Source organism: Ixodes scapularis, unplaced genomic scaffold, assembly GCF_016920785.2.
Source record: "Ixodes scapularis isolate PalLabHiFi unplaced genomic scaffold, ASM1692078v2 PGA_scaffold7__128_contigs__length_106722199, whole genome shotgun sequence".
Taxonomy (NCBI): domain Eukaryota; kingdom Metazoa; phylum Arthropoda; class Arachnida; order Ixodida; family Ixodidae; genus Ixodes; species Ixodes scapularis.
The window spans coordinates 38,289,474-38,307,994 of NW_024609882.1; the positions used below are offsets into that span (position 1 = coordinate 38,289,474).

Sequence of the window (18,521 nt, forward strand, 5' to 3'; positions counted from 1 at the left end):
CTTGTTGGTGTTCACAGATGGCACGACATGAAACAAAATCTTCAAAACTTCTTTGAGATGAACATCCGAATACAGATCCCGCACATCCTAAGTACAGGAGTTTAAGCAGACGAGAGTGTGCGTGAATAGCAATATAAACCAGACAATAAGCTTGTGTAAGAAAATAAAACAAATAAATTCACAATTTTTAAAAATAAATCGAGCAAATTATTTTTATTTAAATAAGATTAATTTGATTTAATGCAGATCAACTTGATTTAAATCGTGTTGATTTGATTTAAATCGGATTAAGTTGTTTGAAGTTAGGATAATTGGACCTATATCACTGTATCTATAAGATAATCATGGCTTTTTTTATCACTATAGATTGATCGTTGATTGATCAATCCGTCCGATCACCGAAAACAGGTGGGCAAGACACAATTACTGTGAATTTAATGTGCAGTTTAATAAGATAAGCTTTTTTTATTGAGTAAACCCTGGAATAGTGGAACATAAACAGCCTGATATTTCTCAGTAAATGAAAACCTCTAGTTTATTTTCCTCTTGCGTTCTTATTTTTTTTTTTTTTTTTACATAGGGATATTATTTTGCAGACGAACGGAGTGGATAGTGGAAAGAATGTTCAACGTTCTGATGTGCTCAGAAGACCCCTGCTTTATGCCTGTGTTCAGCCTGCTATAATTATTTCCTGCTTGATGATTCCTTGATTTAAACACAGAACAAAGTCACATAAAAAGTATCAACTGATAGACAAGCAGTAAATTAAAAAAAAAAAAACAATATTTTAGGGAACAGTTTTGCGAAGGAAGGTTTCATTTTTACCTCATAGTAAAACCGGTCAGATGTAAAGCACGATTTAAATCCTGTTAAATTGTATTGTCAACCCTCGTTTGATTCCATTTCTGTGTCTCTGCATAGGAATAAGTTTTTTTTTCTTCCTGTGTTTTTTCCCCTAAAAACCCATATCAGCGAAATATAATTATGACAAATGCAACACCTGAAGATACCTTTGTGAGAAGTTTTATTGCGCTCTATTTATTGGCCTATTGGAAACGTCTTTATTTATTTTTTACGCCAGAATAGCGTTTGAGAACAACACTGTATTTCGAGCGAAACTAACACCAATTTACTAATAGAGGAGACCTCACGATCGCGGGGGTCGTTGAACGTATAATAGCGAAACACCAGAAACTCGAGTCTATTTCTCACAGAAAGGCCCTCACACCTTGCTTCAGCAACAGCAGGCGACAGAATGTCGGAAGACTCCCATCCTAACACAGCAACGCGAGGTGATCCTGAAGAGGACATCCTTCCATCCGATCTTCGAGAACGCGCCCAGCGAAAGCTCCACGAAACCCCCGAACGTCGAACAGAGGCACTCCGTGAGCTCAAGGAACTACTTCGAGGTAAGCGCAAATCCCTGCGTGTCGTGTGGAATCGTATCGGAAATTCAGTCGCGATATTGAGCAACATTAGGGAGTTTTAGCGAGTCGTTTTTCGGTCCCACGGTTCCGAAATCACGAACGGTGCAGCCTGGTCCGTTCCGTGAAACGATACGTGAAATTTGACATGTTCTAGCGAATCGTGATGCTGGCGCAACCATGTAAACGATGATGATGATTTTGTTTGACCGGTGGTGCCATCTTCTAGTAAACATGTGAAATTTTCTGCAACGTGTACATTCGTGGCGGCTCGTGTTTCCGGCGTACGACTGATATAAACAAGACGGCCGACGTAACATAAAATTTAGCCTTAAGGCTCTGATCTGGACGCCGTTTCGCCACATGCCCGAGCGCAGTCGAATGCTAGAAGAGATACAAACGCGAACACACAGATACTTAAACGCAGGGTGACGCCGCGTTCACTGCACTCGTATAATTTAAACAATAGTTGCACAAAAAACAATAGAAATAAACAAGACGCACGCAGAGATGTTGCGTTTTGGGGATGCTGGATTGGTCCCATTGGCTCATAGTGTCGGCTGAACCCTGACTTAAAATGAAGCAGAGTAGAGGGTGTCCCTACCTCCCCCTACCTCCCCCCACCCTCCCCGTTCCCCCCCAAAAAAGAAAAAAAAACAGTTTTTTTTTAATCAGAAAAAATAAACTACGCATCACTGAACGCTCATTCTCCGCCAAAAATCGCCTTAGCTGTCTAAACCAGATGTCGCACATTCAGAAAACAAACCGTTATATTATTCAAAAGTTACAGTCGATTTTCTGAAATTTTCAATGGGAAAATGGTAACCGATGAATTAATACATGAAGCTCAATGGCGCCGGTTACCGAGAACATGCGAAAAGGGGCCCCATTTTTCTGTTAAAATTTTCAGAAGATCACGGATATCTTTTGACTGAGATAACGGTTAGTTCTGAAACTTTGTCATCTGGTTGAAACCGCTAGGGCTACATCTGGGCAAAGAAACAGCGTTTGGTAACGCGCAACATACCTCCGCGTTAAAAAAAAAAGGGGGAGGGGGAATGGGCCTCTCTCTATCTCTCTAACTAAACTTTCCGATGGTACGTATGGCACTACTGTGGCGCTGCTCTCAGCACTGCGCACGCAAAGACGCTTTATATCACGCGAGTCTGGTTTCTGCGCACGTGAAGTGAGGGAAAACGCGGGCTCGCTTGTGAGCAGCGTGTTGGCGCGTACGTGGTGTTAGTTGAGTGGGTAAACAGGGTTTTTCTGCACGCGAAGCGTTGGCCCTATGCACCTATCCACTGCTTACGAAAATCACAGTCTACGCGTGCTACATCACAGTCCAGCCAGCGCTCGCTCGCAATAGTGGCCAGCCAGAAAGTGCGCGTGTATAACACACAAACACAGCCATGAACGCGCCCTGGTACGCTTTTATGAAAAAGCATATACTCTGTTTCATACTTAGTGTACGACGCTGTTGAAGGGGTACTGCACCATACATTTCATTGTCTATAATAAGTGGCGCACGTTCTTTCCACGAGCCAGCAGCCGCCGGTGTGCAAGAGAACACGCAACGAAATTGACGTCATAGCCCTCCATTCGAGGTTAAGGTGAAAGTGAAGTGTATGGGCTTCGGGCGAAAGGAGAATAAAGACAGGCTTTTCATCTCCACGAGTGCGAGCTACGGGTGCTTGTTAGACCACTTAATCGCTTACTTTTATACCAGACCCCACTGTGTCAAGATAATACGCTTGTCTGTATGCTCCTTTTCTCTCCTTTTCCTTTATTCTCCTTTTCCCTTTCATCTTGGCGCGAATGGGGGACTAAAATGTCAAATTCATGGCGTGTGCTCAGGCACACCGGCGGCCGCCGGCTCGTGGAAAGATCGTGCGCCACTTATTATAGACACTGAAATGGTTGGTTCAGCATCCCGTTAAAGCTGCTAGCCCGAACAACTCGCAGATTATTTGCAGCGTTCTCGCGCAAACGAAACCACATAGATAAAGCCGGCGCGCTCGCGCCAGTAGCTTTGACGGCGTTGTTTACTTAGTAAGAAACAGAGTTGGCCAGAATTAAAGGGCCAGTGCAACGAGTTTTGTACGTTGAGCTAATACCGCTTAGAATCAATTCCTAGCGTTCATAGCCCATGAAACACGCATTAGTTTTTCTTCTACGCGGTAGTTGCAAACAAAATAATAATAATAAAAAAAACAAAAAGAACTAGCGGCGTTCATTTCCTCAACTTGCGGTCAGAACATAGGCCACGTGATCTGGAGCCGATTAAATGCCGCCAATGTTTATTATGGAGTCACGCGCTGGGGGTTTTGAAAGCACACTTTTGCCCGTTCACATCGGAATGAGCGTCGTACCTGCGTGCAGCCGTGCATCACCACTACGTGATGCTCGTTAAAGACTCCAGACGAGTAGTCGTACTGCACTGGCTAAAGTTCATCTCTACAGCTTAAACCAGTGCCGTCACACGACAAGGCAAACCGACCTTAATCATGGAACACATGAGCGGTGAAATGGGGCTCCGCGCAGGGCCCGCCGCTCGCCGCTAGGCGTGTATACCACAGGCGCATCGCGCGACCTTTTCCGAACCGGCCAGATCCGAGCTATACGCGGCGCCGCGAAAAAAATGACGTATACGGACGCCAGCACTGGTTGCATTGATATTACCATGCGGCATCCGTTTTCATCGCTCATGTGTCCCCCCTGCTTTATGCTGTCTAAACACGAACAACTAATGGGTGTACGAGACAACAGATTCTGTCAAACCGGTTATAAAGTGTGAGACTCGTCTGCAGACACGCATGTACACATCGCGACACTGTTAGCGCGAACGCGACATCGGCGCAATTTCGCATTTTACTTCTAAATAGTATTAGCGAGCGCGAAATTTTATCGCTTACATTATATAACTAATTGAGCTCTTTCCGTAAGAGTAATAACTTGGATGAGATCCCTTGGTTTTAAAGAGAAAAACTGAAAAAACCGGCAATCGCTTGTTCGCGCTAACAGTGTCGCGCTCTGTACGAGCAGTGTGACATTGGCTATTGTCGTCATTGCAGCGATTGAACACGAGCCACTACCCAAGTGCTTGTCAAGCTATTGATTATCTCGAGCCCAAATCGAATGCTCACAAATGCTCGGCCGCATTCAAATATCGTGACTCGGGTACTGTGCCAACACTGCTACCTCTGAGCTACTCCATTAAGTTTTGCAAAGGAGAGATACGAAGAAAACGCTCTCTCTTATCCTTGGCATTACACTGCAACAGAGAAGTTTCTTTGTCAGTGGCGTTGCGTGCGAGTGAACTTAGGTTCCAATGGGTGCCAGCAAGCTCGTGTAAAGTGAAACACATTCCAAGCGAATATCGCTGCACCACCCTATTAAGCAATTATTGGATAGTGCGTGCATTGCAGTAGGGCTAATCATACTACTGAAGTTTGTCCTCTTCGCCTTTTGAAGGTCAAGATGAGACGCTGACCACCAGGACGGACACACTGTTCCTGCTGCGCTTCCTGAGAGCCAGGAAATTCGACGTTCCCAGGGCGTTCCAGATGATCGAGCGTTACTACCGCGTCCGTCTCCAAGACCAGAGTCTGTATCGGGACCTGCACCCGTTGTCTCGAAGGCATCTTTTCGAGCTCCAGACGCACGGTTTCCTGCCAGACACCGATCCCAAGGGGAGGAAGATATTCGTGATGCGAATGGGTATGATCCGAATGGCGGTCATCTTGAACGGCTACCAAACACTAAAGTTGGCGGGTTATGATGAAGAAGTGGACGAGAGCTTTCCTGAAAAGCTCGTTACAATTAAGTGTGCCCGATATCGTTGGAGTGTCTGGCAACGCACAATATTCATAAAACATTTCGCGAAGGAGAGAAGGGGGCAGGACTGTACTCTAATGTTAGAAATTTCCTATTGAAAAAAACATTTTCTGGTTCCTTTCCTTCAACTGCTAGCCTCCCAGTGTCCCCCCAGAGACCTATATAGCGTTCAAACGCAATTTCGTTTTGTTTTACCGGACTATAGGAGACATCTAGAATATAGGGCATCAACAAATTGAGTTCCCGATTCTTGGACTTTCTATAGTCACCGACAAAATGGAGAACGGCGGGCGTCTCTTTCGGATGCCCGACCTCTGGCAAGCGGTCGCTGCTCTCCACCGTGCTTTGAATGCGTGTGTGCGCTCGAGGTTCGCGGGACGACAAACCGCTATCAAAAATATTTAGGGAGCTCGCGCTAGAGGCCGTACAACTGAAAGACCTTCTTGCCGTTCTCATTCTATCAGTGACTAGAGAAGTGCATAAAACGCTGCCTCCTTCTTCGCTTATTTTTCCCAGGCAACTGGAAGCCCAGCATCTGCAGTATAGACGAAATGTCGGCGCTCGCTGTTCTAGCCTGGGAACACGTCCTCGAAGACCCGAGAACGCAGGTGATGGGAATCGTGGTCCTTCTGGACCTGGGAGGTGGTTCGCTCAGGCACATGAAATCCGTGACGCCGAGTCACGTCTTCGCAGTCGCCTACAGCATTCAGGTGTGCGCTCAGTTTTTTTTCCCCCCTCTTACACGTACATAAAAACGCGACACTGATCTCACGGTTCCGCTACTGTCGCTCCGGCGCATGCGCGGATACATTGCTTTACGTGAATCTGGGTTTCTGCGCACGTGGAGTGCCCACATCTGATATGGGCAAAGGCCGACTTCTTTGTAGGCATGCAGTGTATCGCGGCCTCGTAGTAGCACACTTAGTCCTGGGAATGTCTTTTAGGATGTGTACAAACGTTCCAGGGCTGTCCGCATTTGGACGTTCATAGGACATTTGTGCTGCTCGGGGGGTCTATAGACGCTTTGCAGCAGCTGTGTATGGGCGCCGCCATAACCGACCTTCAGTTTTTGCTTCCTCTTATTTCGTTTTCTTCACACCATCGTTACCATATTGCAGGCAAAGTCATTGCATTTTAGATTCTACCGTGTCCTTGTCCGCAGCATTGGCCTTCGTGAAGTCTCGTCAACAACCGTTTCAGTTGCTCGGTATCTCGGTAAGACGATAGAAGGTCAGCAATGGCTGTCGTGATCTGGCGCGTGTGTAAAGCGTCTTTACACTACACTCACATCACTTATTTTACGGTCACTTAAAAGGCCTTCGGAACGAACTCTCGACGTGCTGAACCAATTCCGAGGGGCCTCAGAATTGGTTCAGCACATCGAGAGAAACTACTGAACTATATTCTGTTTCAGGTTAATAAATGCAAGGAAAGCTACTCCCACAAAGCGCTCTACTCTCCCTGCTTCGGAGCTAAAGCGCGAAAAGGCGAGAGCTTTTGTCCAGCGTTCGCTCTGCTAAAATAGAACTAATGGGGACTGTGTGACTTGTTATGTCTTTCTTAACCTACGGCGGGGTATAGTAACCTACATTATGGGTCAAAATAATATTTGTTCGCGAAGGTATTGATTTTTCGAATTCGGTCCTCGCCGTTCTTTTGTGAACTGAACGTGCTCTGCTGAGAATACTGAGAATGTAACGATAGATGCAATATGGACAGTAGAACCCTTTCCCGACAGGCCGCAAGAGGTTCGATGGTGTGAAAGGAATGCCAGTGAAGCTCGTTCTAGTAGAGGATGAAAAAGTGAAAGCCGTTTACAACTCCCTGTAACGGCGAATTGGAGCGGAGCTCTTGAGGAGGAGAAGGGAAGGGTAGTAAGGGTCTCGTGGGTCACGTGACCTGGGGGGGTCACGTGACCTTGGGGATCACGTGACCTTGGGGTGACCTTGGTTACGCCGACGGCGACGCCGCTCAAGCCGGAAATGGGCGCCTAAGAGCTGCGCTCTAAACGAAAATCGCGGCATTCTGCGATTTTTTAGACCTCCTGCTCGACCTGCAAGTGCAGTGTACTAGAATAGGAGTAGTGGAAAAATAGCCGGCCTCCAGGTGAGGCGCTTCGTGTAGAACCTACCAGGGGGGCTATGTTGCACGTTTTGGACTCCCAGGAGACTAGGGAGAAGGAAGTGACGTCAACAACGCAGCAAATGCAGATTGGATGTTGATTTTGTTTTCTTCTGTCAACATCCAATCTGCGTTTGCTCTAGTCGTTGACGTCACTTCCTTCTCCCAAGTCTCCTGGGAGTCTAAAACGTGCAACATAGCCCCCCAGGTAGCGCTGGTGTTCGATTCCGGAGCACTCCTGCCAGCGAAGTTCGCGCCAAGCGTAGTTGTTTTTGATCTTAGCGGTTCATTAGTGTGGCCAATGTATACTTTATGGGTGTTTCAACGTCTATGAATTAATGTTTAAAGCTTACTTGGGCAATGTAGTGAAAACTGGGGTAACCAGTCTCGCATGCTGGCGCGTAGAGGTGCGTATCTGTCTTCTTTCCCTTCGTTTTCATTGCTTAGCGGCAAGACTCGAACCTGTGTTATCACAATGCCAAGCACATGGCATTCACGAAAACAAATTGCGAAAACGACCATTGACGCCACAGAAACCAACTGAGAACGTACGCGACGCCATATACCATGTTACAGTAGCCATGTCCTCCGGATTTCGAAAACAGCGCCACTCGCGGCAGTCTACACTTCTGGCCTCACACGGCCGATGGGGCACCGCCGACGCTTTTTCCACTGCCCCTATATTCTAGTTCACTGTATTACAAGTGACATCACCCCTTAAAAAGCGCGGGAAAGTTTGAATGTTGCTTTTGGCCTCGCCTTCATTTGAAATTTTGTCAGTAAATATTTTAGCCTTTGAAATAATAAAAAAAAAATATTTTGAGAAGATTATAACCCGAGTATTTCAAAAATAAAAGTTTCGCAAATAACTAAAACAAGAAATTGTCGTAAATTTTTTTAAAGAATTGGCGAACCAGAGCACGCCATTGTGCACGCGACGAACTAAGATCTCTAGCTGATTCGCCGATTCTTTAAATGAATTAATTCTAAAAGCCTTATAAGTTCTCGTAAAACCAGGGTATAGGATGTATTCGCTGGACGCCGTGTTTAAGGCGATATTAAGGGCGCATGCTCAGAACGAGCTCACGTTGATCATGCTGCAAAGACCGGGTATCTTGGTGGTGTGGAATGCATGTCGCAAAAGAACTGTCAGAGCTCGGCGCCAGCACGCGCTCAGCGCTCCCGCAGACAGCTATGACTATAGTATCAATGAATACTCCCTATTGGGGAGAAGATCGAACAGTAACCCCCCATTCACACTGGAAGCGGATCCGCGTTCGCGAAGCGGTTGCGAACGCGGTTGTATAAAGATCCAGTACAAATGCACGCGCATTTGATGTCATCAAATGCGCGTGCAATTGTACTGAATCCTTATACAACCGCGTTCGCAACCGCTTTGCGAACGCGGATCCGCTTCCAGTGTGAATGAGCCCTAACGCCTCTACACTCCATTTCACGAGTTGCGTGCAGCAAAGGCAAAAGCACAGGCGCGAGCACTTGCTTTTCAGATTTGCCTTCCTTTCACGAGCACTCGCGGAAGGAAAGCAAATCTAAAAGCCAAGTGCCCGCGCCTATGCCTTTGCCTTTGCTGCACACAACTCCTGAGAGAGAGTATAGCGGCATCCTTCAGCTGTGGGGCAACAAAGCGAATTTTTTTTTTGTTGTTGTTGTTGATCACAGAAATCGAAGATGACGATTCGAAGGCCGCTCCTCGTGCGACCAAAGCACTGGTCAAAGTGAAACGCTCGTGTCCAGTCCGTGCTATAGGCGAGGTTCAATTTCTTTGTTTTTCAGTGTTAGTAAATTCACCGGGCTGCGTGGACAACAAGCTCTGTAAAGCGCTCCCTATAGTTCGACCTCCTGCTCGGGACGCCATGTTGTTGGGCATCGTTCGCAGCGCATGTTCAAAACTAGCTCTCATTTATCGTTTTCCAAAAAGAACGACTCTGACTGTGTGGAATAGGCGTTGAACGGGGGGATCGGTGGCCGAGTGGTCTAGCGCACACCAGCTCGGAGCACGTGGAGCGAAAGCTCGCGCTGCAGAACCCAGGGATCCTGGGTTCGAGCCCCACCCCTGCCCGTCTCGATCTGGATGAGCATCGTACCGGCGTGCGGTCGTGTATCACTACTGCGTGGTGCACGTTAAAGACCCCAGGCTAGCGGCTGTACCGCACTGGCTAAATTTCTCATCTACAGCTGGGAGACTCGTCGCCCCTGTGAGGCAGACCAAGTTCTAGGCTGTATAAACCCACACTCAACCCAATTTTATTTTAGGCGTTGAACGTGCGTTCCTGCGCATTCCTCCTTGTCCAAATGCTTGTTCCTGGTAGTGGATAAGTTCGCGCTATGCTTGGGGACATTTGCTGGCAGTGAGGCCAAAGCTATGAGTACCCGTGCGCTCGCGCGCCTTGAGCTTCGATCAAAGCTGTGCACGCGCGTTCTTCACTTACGGTGTTTTCCAGAGAAGGTCGTCACCGAGTGTAGGTCTGAGCATGTGCTCCGAACAATGTCCAGCAATGTGGAGTTCCCCTATAAGAGCGCTTCAGATAAGCAAGTTGGGCAAAGTCCTCTGATAAAGGATGCGTCTTCAAGCATTCTAACCGCGCAGATTTCTTAGTTTAGATGGTTTATTTTACCGCGGTGTCCTCAAAAATATTCTCCTGGATGAAAAAAAAAAAAAAAATATATACATATATATTTGAGCGAAAGGAAGGCTGTCACTTTGACGTTTTAGTTAGTTATATTGGAAAATTGATTACAACCTCCGTTAACTGCGTCTTCCCACTGCAAAAAAAAAAAAAAAAAAAAGGTTGTTAAAGTGTTTTTAGGGGTTCTTCGGCTTGTCCATATTTTGCACCCTAAAATGTTCTTTCAAGCATTCCCTAAAAGGGTTCATCGTGAAAAAAAAATCTATAAGGGGTTCTTCTAAGCTTCTTTTCTTGATGCGAATGACTTCATCCCCCAGTTGCCTTCCTAGTGCGCCAGGGGGCGATAACGCTTGAGGGGAAGGGGGATCGGTGGCCGAGTGGGCTAGCTCGGAGCACGTGGGGTAGTCCGGAGCACCAGCTCGGAGCAGGCGGAGCGAAAGCTCGCGCTGCAGAACCCAGGGATCCTGGGTTCAATCCCCAACCCTGGACGCTTCGATCTGGATGAGCATCGTGCCGGCGTGCGGTCGTGTATCACTACTTCGTGATGCACGTTAAAGACCCCAGGCTGGCGGTTGTACTGCACTGGCTAAATTGCTCATCTACAGCGAGTGACTCGCCGCAGCTTTGAAAAGGCTGATTAACTACACGCTGTATAAATATCCACACAACCCCAATTATTATTTCTTGAGGCGAAACCACTCTTCTTGAGCCGAAAGAGTCCGTGGGGCGTCAAAAAAACTTTCAAGAACGATTGTTTCTGTATTTTGTTTATTGTTTTTTTTTTGTCGATGAGAAATTGTATCGCTATTTTGTTTACTATACCATGTGGGCCAAGAGGATCGTACTTACTTTAAACAGACTGCCAATATCGGTTTCTCACTGTATCGCCACACGATCTTATCTGTGCGTACCCATAAGTAAGGAATCTGGCGTATCAAAACTTTAAACCATGAATTCACCCGACTATAAATGAAGAATAGAATAACGCTTTCTCCTCTTCCTTCGGCATCAGTAGTGGCGCTAAGCATCAGTATGCAATACATACAAGTCAGAGGTTCAGAAAGGAGCTGGTATAGCTAGAATACCGACCTACTATTCTTTCGCACTTTTCGTGTTTAGTCAAAATGTCTTTTACGTCAGAATGACGATATCCTTGTCCTCAAAATCTACAACGCCGTGCGTCGTTTCTGACTTCACAATATCGTACGTTTTCTGCAAGGCGCAGCATTTGCAGCGAGCCACGGTTGGGGGTAGGACCGCTGCTGCCATCTGTCAGCTGTTGCGCCACTCATGCTTTAATCGGCATGGCCTCCGAGATCCTTCGGGATATCGGAGGCCATGGTGTCGTTTGTAGACGATCGCCGTAGGTACAGTTGGTAGAGAAATAGGATTCTTGGGATCTCTACTTACGTAAGTTCGTTCTTCAAAATGTTGATACACAAAACCCTTCGGGCGCTGGGAAAAAGTCATCCGAACCATTGAAAGTGGGTTGGATGCATTGGGATCAGCGGCATATCATATTTGGTATGCACCAAGGTATGCAATAAATAAAAATCTTTTTGCCGAGCATGGGGAAATGCTATTATTGGTATCTCTGAATAAAGACTGAGCTGAAATTTTATATCGTTTAACCGAGTGTTAAGGCGTGTTTTGGATGCAATTTTGTTATGTTTCTATCTGTCTTCAACACTCTCGACTTAGAGGCGTTTCTGCCCACGTTCTCATTTTTTTTAGAAACTGTAATAAAATGTTACAAATGTAGCAAAAAAAGAAAAAAAGTTACCAGCGTTGAGCCGTATTGCACGAAAGACTTCAGGTGCTCTGCTACATCGGGCATTGCATCATTATTATAGTGAAACAAATACCACATCCGGGACACACAATTTTGAAGTGCACAAAAAAAGGAATTCAATGAAAAGCATGTTTCACAGTGTGGAAAGCGTAAGAAAAAGTTAGTAACGGTCCTTATATAATTAAAATTTGTTGTTTCGGTGGGGTCGCGACAATGTCAGTCCGCAGTAATGGTATAGACGCTTTGCAGCAGCTGTGCATGGGCGCCACCATAACTGACCTTCAGTTTTTGTTCCCTCTTATTCCGTTCGCTTCACTTCATCATTACCACAGCAGGACAGGTTATTGCCATTTTAGATGCTACTGTGTTCTTGTGCCCAGCATAGGCCCTTGTGAAGACCCGTCAACGCCCGCTTTAGTGGCTCGGCATCTCGGTAAGACAAGAGAAGGGCGGCTATGGCGGCTCAATCTGGCGCGTGTGTAAAGCGTCTATACTTTCAGTCGTAATCCTGTTAAATCCTGTTTATTGTGTCTACAGATGTCGGCCAGTGGATTTCCATTTCGTAAAGTTTTGACGGTCTCCACAGAATTATTATTTTCCTGGCTCATCCATTACGGTTACACGAATAGCTTCTTGCTTTAGGCCGGCTGTCGTTGACGTCAGTAAATGCATGTTTATATTGGTAGGCATTGTTGTGCTTTCGACTATTATATATGCAACTTTGTATTTCTTGCGCTCCAGGAATGCTTCCCAATGCGGCTAAAGGCATTCCACGTCATCAACCAGCCGGTGTTTTTTATGCCCTTGTTTCATCTAATCAAACCATTCCTCAAAGACAAGTTCGTCCGCAGGGTAAGCAACACGAGCTGTGGTGCAAGTTATTACCTTTTAATTCTGCATGCAGGCATGTGCACTAATATAAAATTTTCGGGCGCCGTTAGTTAGTTGATTACTACTCGACTAATTGGCATGATGTGGAAGCTATGATTGTTAAGTGTTGCGACGTTATAAATGTAACATTGTGCAGTCGTCGAACACGATTTCTGGAATTTTTATTGGCTTAGCAATGCAGCAGCGGTATCTTTCGTAATAAAACTCTTTAATTTAATTTCTTGGTATATTTGGCATATACCCAGAGGCCTTGTTAAATCAGTAGTACAGGAGACAAGAAATCATATGTGTTTATAGTGGCGTCAAGTTATCGAATGGTAAGCACTACCTAATAAGTGGGGTTGTGCGTCTTGTTCAATAAATAAATATCAGGCTTAAATATAAGACACCAGGCACTAAAAAAAAAAAAAGAAACACGTAATTTTGCGGTAAGTTTTGAAAACATTGCGTCAAAAAAAAAAAAAAAAAACAGAAGTCGTGACAGTGATTAAATTATTCACGCTGAATCGGAGAGCAAAGATTATGAATGATGCGTAATGACAACCGAATAAAATAGTTACATTTAGAACATTTAATAGGTTAAGCAATTAGTCGGCAAAGAATACATTATTTTATTAACCGGTCGATTAACATGAATTAAATACTAATTCAGTAACTAAGGAGCTTGCGTACAAGTACCTAGGTGTCGCATTGTCATCTGACTGTTCGTGGAATGCTCAGATACGAGATGTAATGCTAAACTCTGGCAGGGCAATGATTTTCATTCAACGTAACTTAAAATGCTCGCAACTTAACTTAAAGACAACGGCTCATTTGACATGTGTTAGACCCCTTCTAGAGTACGCGTGTGCAATCTGGGACCCAGTCCAGAGAACGTTAATAGATAAGCTGGAAGCAAATACGAAGCAGTGCGACTGAGTTCGTTTTTGGAAGATATTGGAGAAAAAAAAAAAGTTGCTCATAAATGAAAAAAAGTGTTAAACTCAGATAACCACTTTTAGCGCATCGGGAAAAATTTTGATGAAAATTTCTGTTCACAAAGAAAAAAATAGAACTGGAATAAATAGCGAGACTCACTTAAAACAGTTCTATTATGTATCTAGTTGGAATAACCATAGTCTTAAAAGCTCTAAGATGCAAGCATATTTGCAAATTCTTTTTTTGTTCGAACGATTGCACAATAGAACTGACTCACGGAAAAACAAGTGTGCTGTTTAAATAAATATGTGTTTTTTCTTTCACCTCTGTAAACCCCCTGCCCTCACGCCCCTGGGCACTGCGGGGTAAATATTAACTAAAGTAAAAAGATATCCACTTTACAACCCTACAGTTGAGAACACTGTTCAGTACGACAATATAAAATTGAGTAAAATGGGGTATAAATATTACATCCATAATAATTTGGCTAAAAGAAGTTGAGAAACAAAAGCCAATCTGCCTCAACCTAACATAAAAAATGCGCAATACAAAGAGAAAAGCCGAAGATTTGATAGAAAAGTATACTTGGTGCAAAACATTTAAATGTCGCGCGCGTTATAAAAAAAATAAGTCAAACCAGCATAGTATACAAAGTAACGACTAATTTAGTAGGTAAATGATTAAAGCTTTTTTGTTTCTGTTGATCCAAACAGAGCGATGCATTTTAACGCGATATTAACGCGTTAGCGTTAAAAGGGGTACTCCACGGGTTTCTTGAGCTACGTGAACTGACTATATTTTCTGACCCCTCGGCATTTTCCCTTTCCGGTATGCTATTTAATATCGCAAAATTAATAACAGTTATTGTGAAATCGGCAATTGAAAAGGATGCAAAAACCAACATTCAAATATGCCCGCCCTTTTCAGTGCCGTGACATCAGTGACACGCAGGCTTGCCAGTGGAGCAAGCAGTCTAAAAATATAATATGCCAATCATTTTTTTTTCCGTGCTGGAGCGCGGGGACTGGAGCGAGCTTCCAAAGCATTCATTTGACACCATGAAACTGCTTCGAATCAGTTGGGAACAAATTCTACAGTTCAAAGACTGAACGCCTGCCTTCCACTGAGGTCATTTTTTCGTTGTTGCCAGTAGAGACTTTGTTTGAAAAACACGGTGAGGACCAAAACTGTAAATTCAATAACTTCGCGAAAAAAACACACAATATTTTGACCTAATGTTTGGGATACTATTTTAGCGATGTTTGTTGGTGAGTTTAGCAAAAATTCAAGCAAATCAGAGACAATGAAAAAAACAGTGGAGTACCCCATTATCGTGTCGCAGAAAAGCCAGTGGCGGTGTTGGTTGAACGGGAAAATCCTGATTGGTCGATAGGGTCATGATGTCACAGTCACATGACCTTGCGTGGAAATTTCAAACAACCCACAACGCTCACGTGAAACGTGACGTCACGCGTGGCATGAAAGTAATGTGAACATGACATGGTAATACGAATTAGAGGGCGCCGCATGTCTCAAATGATTTCACTTTATAAAGTAATTCATTTGCCTTTTAAAGGAACAATTCGAAAAACTTTAGGCGGGATTCAAGCCTCCGACCCTTTGGTTGCGAGCCACACGCTACTCACAAGGACACGCAGACACTTTTTTTTTTATTGCCTTTATTGTTCTTTACAGGTTCACTTCTCCAATAAAAGGTTAAAAGCATAAGCCAACTTGGCTGATGAGGAAAGTGACACAGAGTCCAACTCTCCAGAAATCTTTGAAGGTCGCATGCTTTTCAATCAGTGGCAATCATTCAGGCAGCGGCTGCAGCAACTTATAAATTTATTTCGGGCAGCACGTGCTCTCAGCGAAATACTTATGCCCTGGACACACATTAACATCTGCGTGCCGTACCACCATACGACACTGCACAAGACCATGCAGAGCAACGAGCATAAGCATGTTTTAGGGAACTGTGTCCCCACATATCCCAAACAAGTATACCGTATGCCATAGGGTGTTAACGGTAGATTTCTTTTAAAGTGCTTTAGAAAAAGTCCCTCCCCATAAAAAAAAAAAAAAAAAAAAAAAAAAAAAAAAAACCACCGTGTTCCGGCAATCTAGGTATAGGCCACACAGACGCGCCTGTATGGCTTGGGAACAAGCGGGAGCTCATGTGTGTGTTTTTTTTTTTTAGTTATTTGTACCAAATTTTAAGCAACGCTCACGTCAGATAGTACACTAAAGGTAAGTAAACCAACAGTGCGGCTTGATGTCGAATTGTATAGTTGTTGCAAATATTATCTTCATTGTATCTTTATTTTAGTTTGTATAGTCCGTTGCAATTCATGAAGGTAGGGCGAGGGCGGCCGGGCAGGAGGAAGCAGACGGAACGCTAAAGAGAGGAGGAGGAGGTTTCCGCCTTTCTTCTCCAGCGTTCCATCTGCTTCATCCTCCCCGGCCTGTGTTACGCTCGCCTTACCTTCTTGAGTTGCAACGGACCATAGCATGAAATGTGCACACGACAGGGCCGTACCCAGAAAAACATTTCGGGGGGGGGGGGGGGGGGGGGGGGGTTCGGGGACAACGGCGGCCATTTTGAAAGTGTCTATTGTCTTATTTTCGCTTATGAATCATGTGCATCAGTGGCATATAATGGAGAGTTGCAGCAAACCGGAGAACCGGTCCCGGTTTGGTACCCGGTAGCCGACCGGCGTGCGCGTGCGCAGAGGTGGAGATTAAAATCGGCTGGCTGCAAGTGCACCGACCAGGGCGCCGTACCCAGAAAAAGATTTCGGGGGGGGGGGGGGGGGGGTCAGAACCCCCTAACCCCTCCCCTGGTTACGGCCCTGGCACACGATATGCATCATACGGGCTCGAAATAGGTCGGTGTGAAATATCCCTGGAATAGAATGTCTGGGGATAAAATGCCCTTGAGATATAAACTTTTGTCATGAATATCTGGTGTTTTTGTAACCTCCCCATTTCAGTAGAAAATGATATTCAAGTTATCCCAGTATTTCTTCTTTGTTTTCCGAAAAGAAATTAGCTCAGGTAAAAAATAAAATAAAAAGAGAGATAGAATCTTCAGGACACACTGATCAGTATATTGTCAATCTCAACCTATTGCTGTATAAAAAATATAATGTTTTATCGCACTCAGTACCCTAATATGCGGGTAACTTATTAAAAAAAAGTCTTTTTTTTTTTATTGACGCATTGACAAATGAATGGCGGGAATATTCTACAATTCCGACGAATACACGTAACTTTTATACCCCAAACGATTGAAAAAAAATTTCATTAAATTATATTTGTCATAATTCCATTACAAATTAAACACCCTTAACACTTACGCCCCCCCCCCCCTCTTTTCTACCATTTTTTTTTCTTGTTGTTGCTCAGATGCACGTACACGGAAAAAACCTTGAGTCACTCCACAAGTTCCTGCCGCCAGAGATCCTTCCGGCAGAGTACGGGGGACTCCGAGGAGCTTTTGACAACGGTCCCTTCTGTGCCGAACTCTACCAGAACGACGCAACGTTCAAAGTAAACAGCACCTACGGCTATCGGCCGAGCTGTTGTTCCCAGCAGAGGACAGAAGGCTACCGCAGCTCCCGTATCGATTACCTCTGCATGCTTTGGCGAAAGTTTACCAGGCTGTCTCACGTGCCCAACGACATTCCCAAGATTCCCGGCGTCAAGGCGGAAAAGTTGACCGAACACTACATCAAGAAGTTGGAAGACACCGACTAGAACCAGCTTCTTTCTGCAGGCCGGAAATAAACGCAAAAAAGAAAAATAATAAATCTATCGGCGGACAGTTATACTCCGCTTCGTACTGTACTCTGTTCCAGTTTGTGGGCAACCTGGCGATTTACCCCCTCCACCGCAGAACATGACTCTGGAACCATCATTTGCGTGGTCTGGAAACGCACGTGCACATAGAGTCGAGAGAGAACAAGACGATTCCAATCAGGCGACCGTCCCCCGAACCCCAGATTCTTGTGCATACGAATCACGAACCCTAGACCCTCGTGCATACGAATCACGGAGGTGCAGCGGTTACGAAGGCACGCAATCACAACGCTACAGCCCCTCCATTGGTCAAGATGAGTTCTTGTCCTCTGGACCGGTAACGCGGAGCTTGGGAGAGGCAGAAGAGAGCGGGACACCGCACGAAGCCGACGGGCGGGTCACGCCCCGTTGTTTTCGATGCGACCAGCCAGGACACATACACCGGGACTGCAGCGAACGGCAGCGGCCGCCTCAGACACAGGGAAACGGCTACGGCCGGCGGTGGTAAGAAATTTCTACTCTCCGCCGGCCGCGTCAAAAACACACTCCACGAGATCGAGTCGCCGCAGCCGCCTCCGGGCCTCCCGGAGGCTCACACGGGCTCCGGGGACTGACGCTTTTCTATCGACCCTCGGTGGCCCTCCATCACTTTTTCTTCCTCATAACACTCCTCGTTGTGAGACTCCCGGCGTGTCCGATTTTCCATGGACACCCGGGCGCCCAGCTCACACCGTTCGCGGTGTTGAGACTCCCGGCGTGTCTGCTCGTGCATCGACAACCGGGCGGCCAGCTCACAACACTTTCCGTCATGAGACTCCCGGCGTGTCCGCGTTTGCGTCGACAACTGGGCGCCCAGCTCACACCGTTCGCGGTCTTGAGACTCCCGGCGTGTCTGCTCTCGCATCGACAACCGGGCGGCCAGCTCATAACACTTTCACTCTTCGTCGTGAGACTCCCGGCGTGTCGGCTTTCACACCGACACCCGGGCGCCCAGCTCACACCGTTCGCGGTCTTGAGACTCCCGGCGTGCCTGCTGTTGCAGTGACACCCGGGCGGCCAGCTCAGAACACTCTCCGTCATGAGACTCCCGGC

General features: G+C 45.9%; 2 protein-coding genes across 2 annotated transcripts; both read left to right on the forward strand.

Annotated features, from left to right (window-relative positions):
• The first annotated feature begins 1,255 nt into the window (after window positions 1-1,255).
• On the forward strand, window positions 1,256-6,010 carry LOC115308715 (alpha-tocopherol transfer protein-like). Its single transcript, XM_040220833.2, has 3 exons — window positions 1,256-1,409; window positions 4,902-5,141; window positions 5,775-6,010. The coding sequence occupies exons 1-3, from the start codon at window positions 1,256-1,258 to the stop codon at window positions 6,008-6,010; spliced, it is 630 nt and encodes a 209-aa protein (XP_040076767.2).
• A 6,556-nt stretch (window positions 6,011-12,566) lies between these two features.
• LOC121833334 (alpha-tocopherol transfer protein-like) lies at window positions 12,567-17,458 on the forward strand. Its single transcript, XM_042286537.1, has 2 exons — window positions 12,567-12,671; window positions 17,037-17,458. Exons 1-2 carry the CDS (start codon window positions 12,573-12,575, stop codon window positions 17,385-17,387), a joined length of 450 nt encoding a protein of 149 aa, XP_042142471.1. The 5' UTR covers window positions 12,567-12,572; the 3' UTR covers window positions 17,388-17,458.
• Window positions 17,459-18,521: the final 1,063 nt, after the last annotated feature.

Excerpts from the sequence above, each read along its gene's own strand:
- LOC115308715 (XM_040220833.2), top strand. The coding sequence starts at position 1,256 with ATGTCGGAAGACTCCCATCCTAACACAGCAACGCGAGGTGATCCTGAA. Across the intron at positions 1,410-4,901 it reads GCTCAAGGAACTACTTCGAG|ATGAGACGCTGACCACCAGG; the intron begins GTAAGCGCAAAT and ends TTGAAGGTCAAG. Across the intron at positions 5,142-5,774 it reads GATATTCGTGATGCGAATGG|GCAACTGGAAGCCCAGCATC; the intron begins GTATGATCCGAA and ends TATTTTTCCCAG.
- LOC121833334 (XM_042286537.1), top strand. The coding sequence starts at position 12,573 with ATGCGGCTAAAGGCATTCCACGTCATCAACCAGCCGGTGTTTTTTATG. Across the intron at positions 12,672-17,036 it reads AAGACAAGTTCGTCCGCAGG|ATGCACGTACACGGAAAAAA; the intron begins GTAAGCAACACG and ends GTTGTTGCTCAG.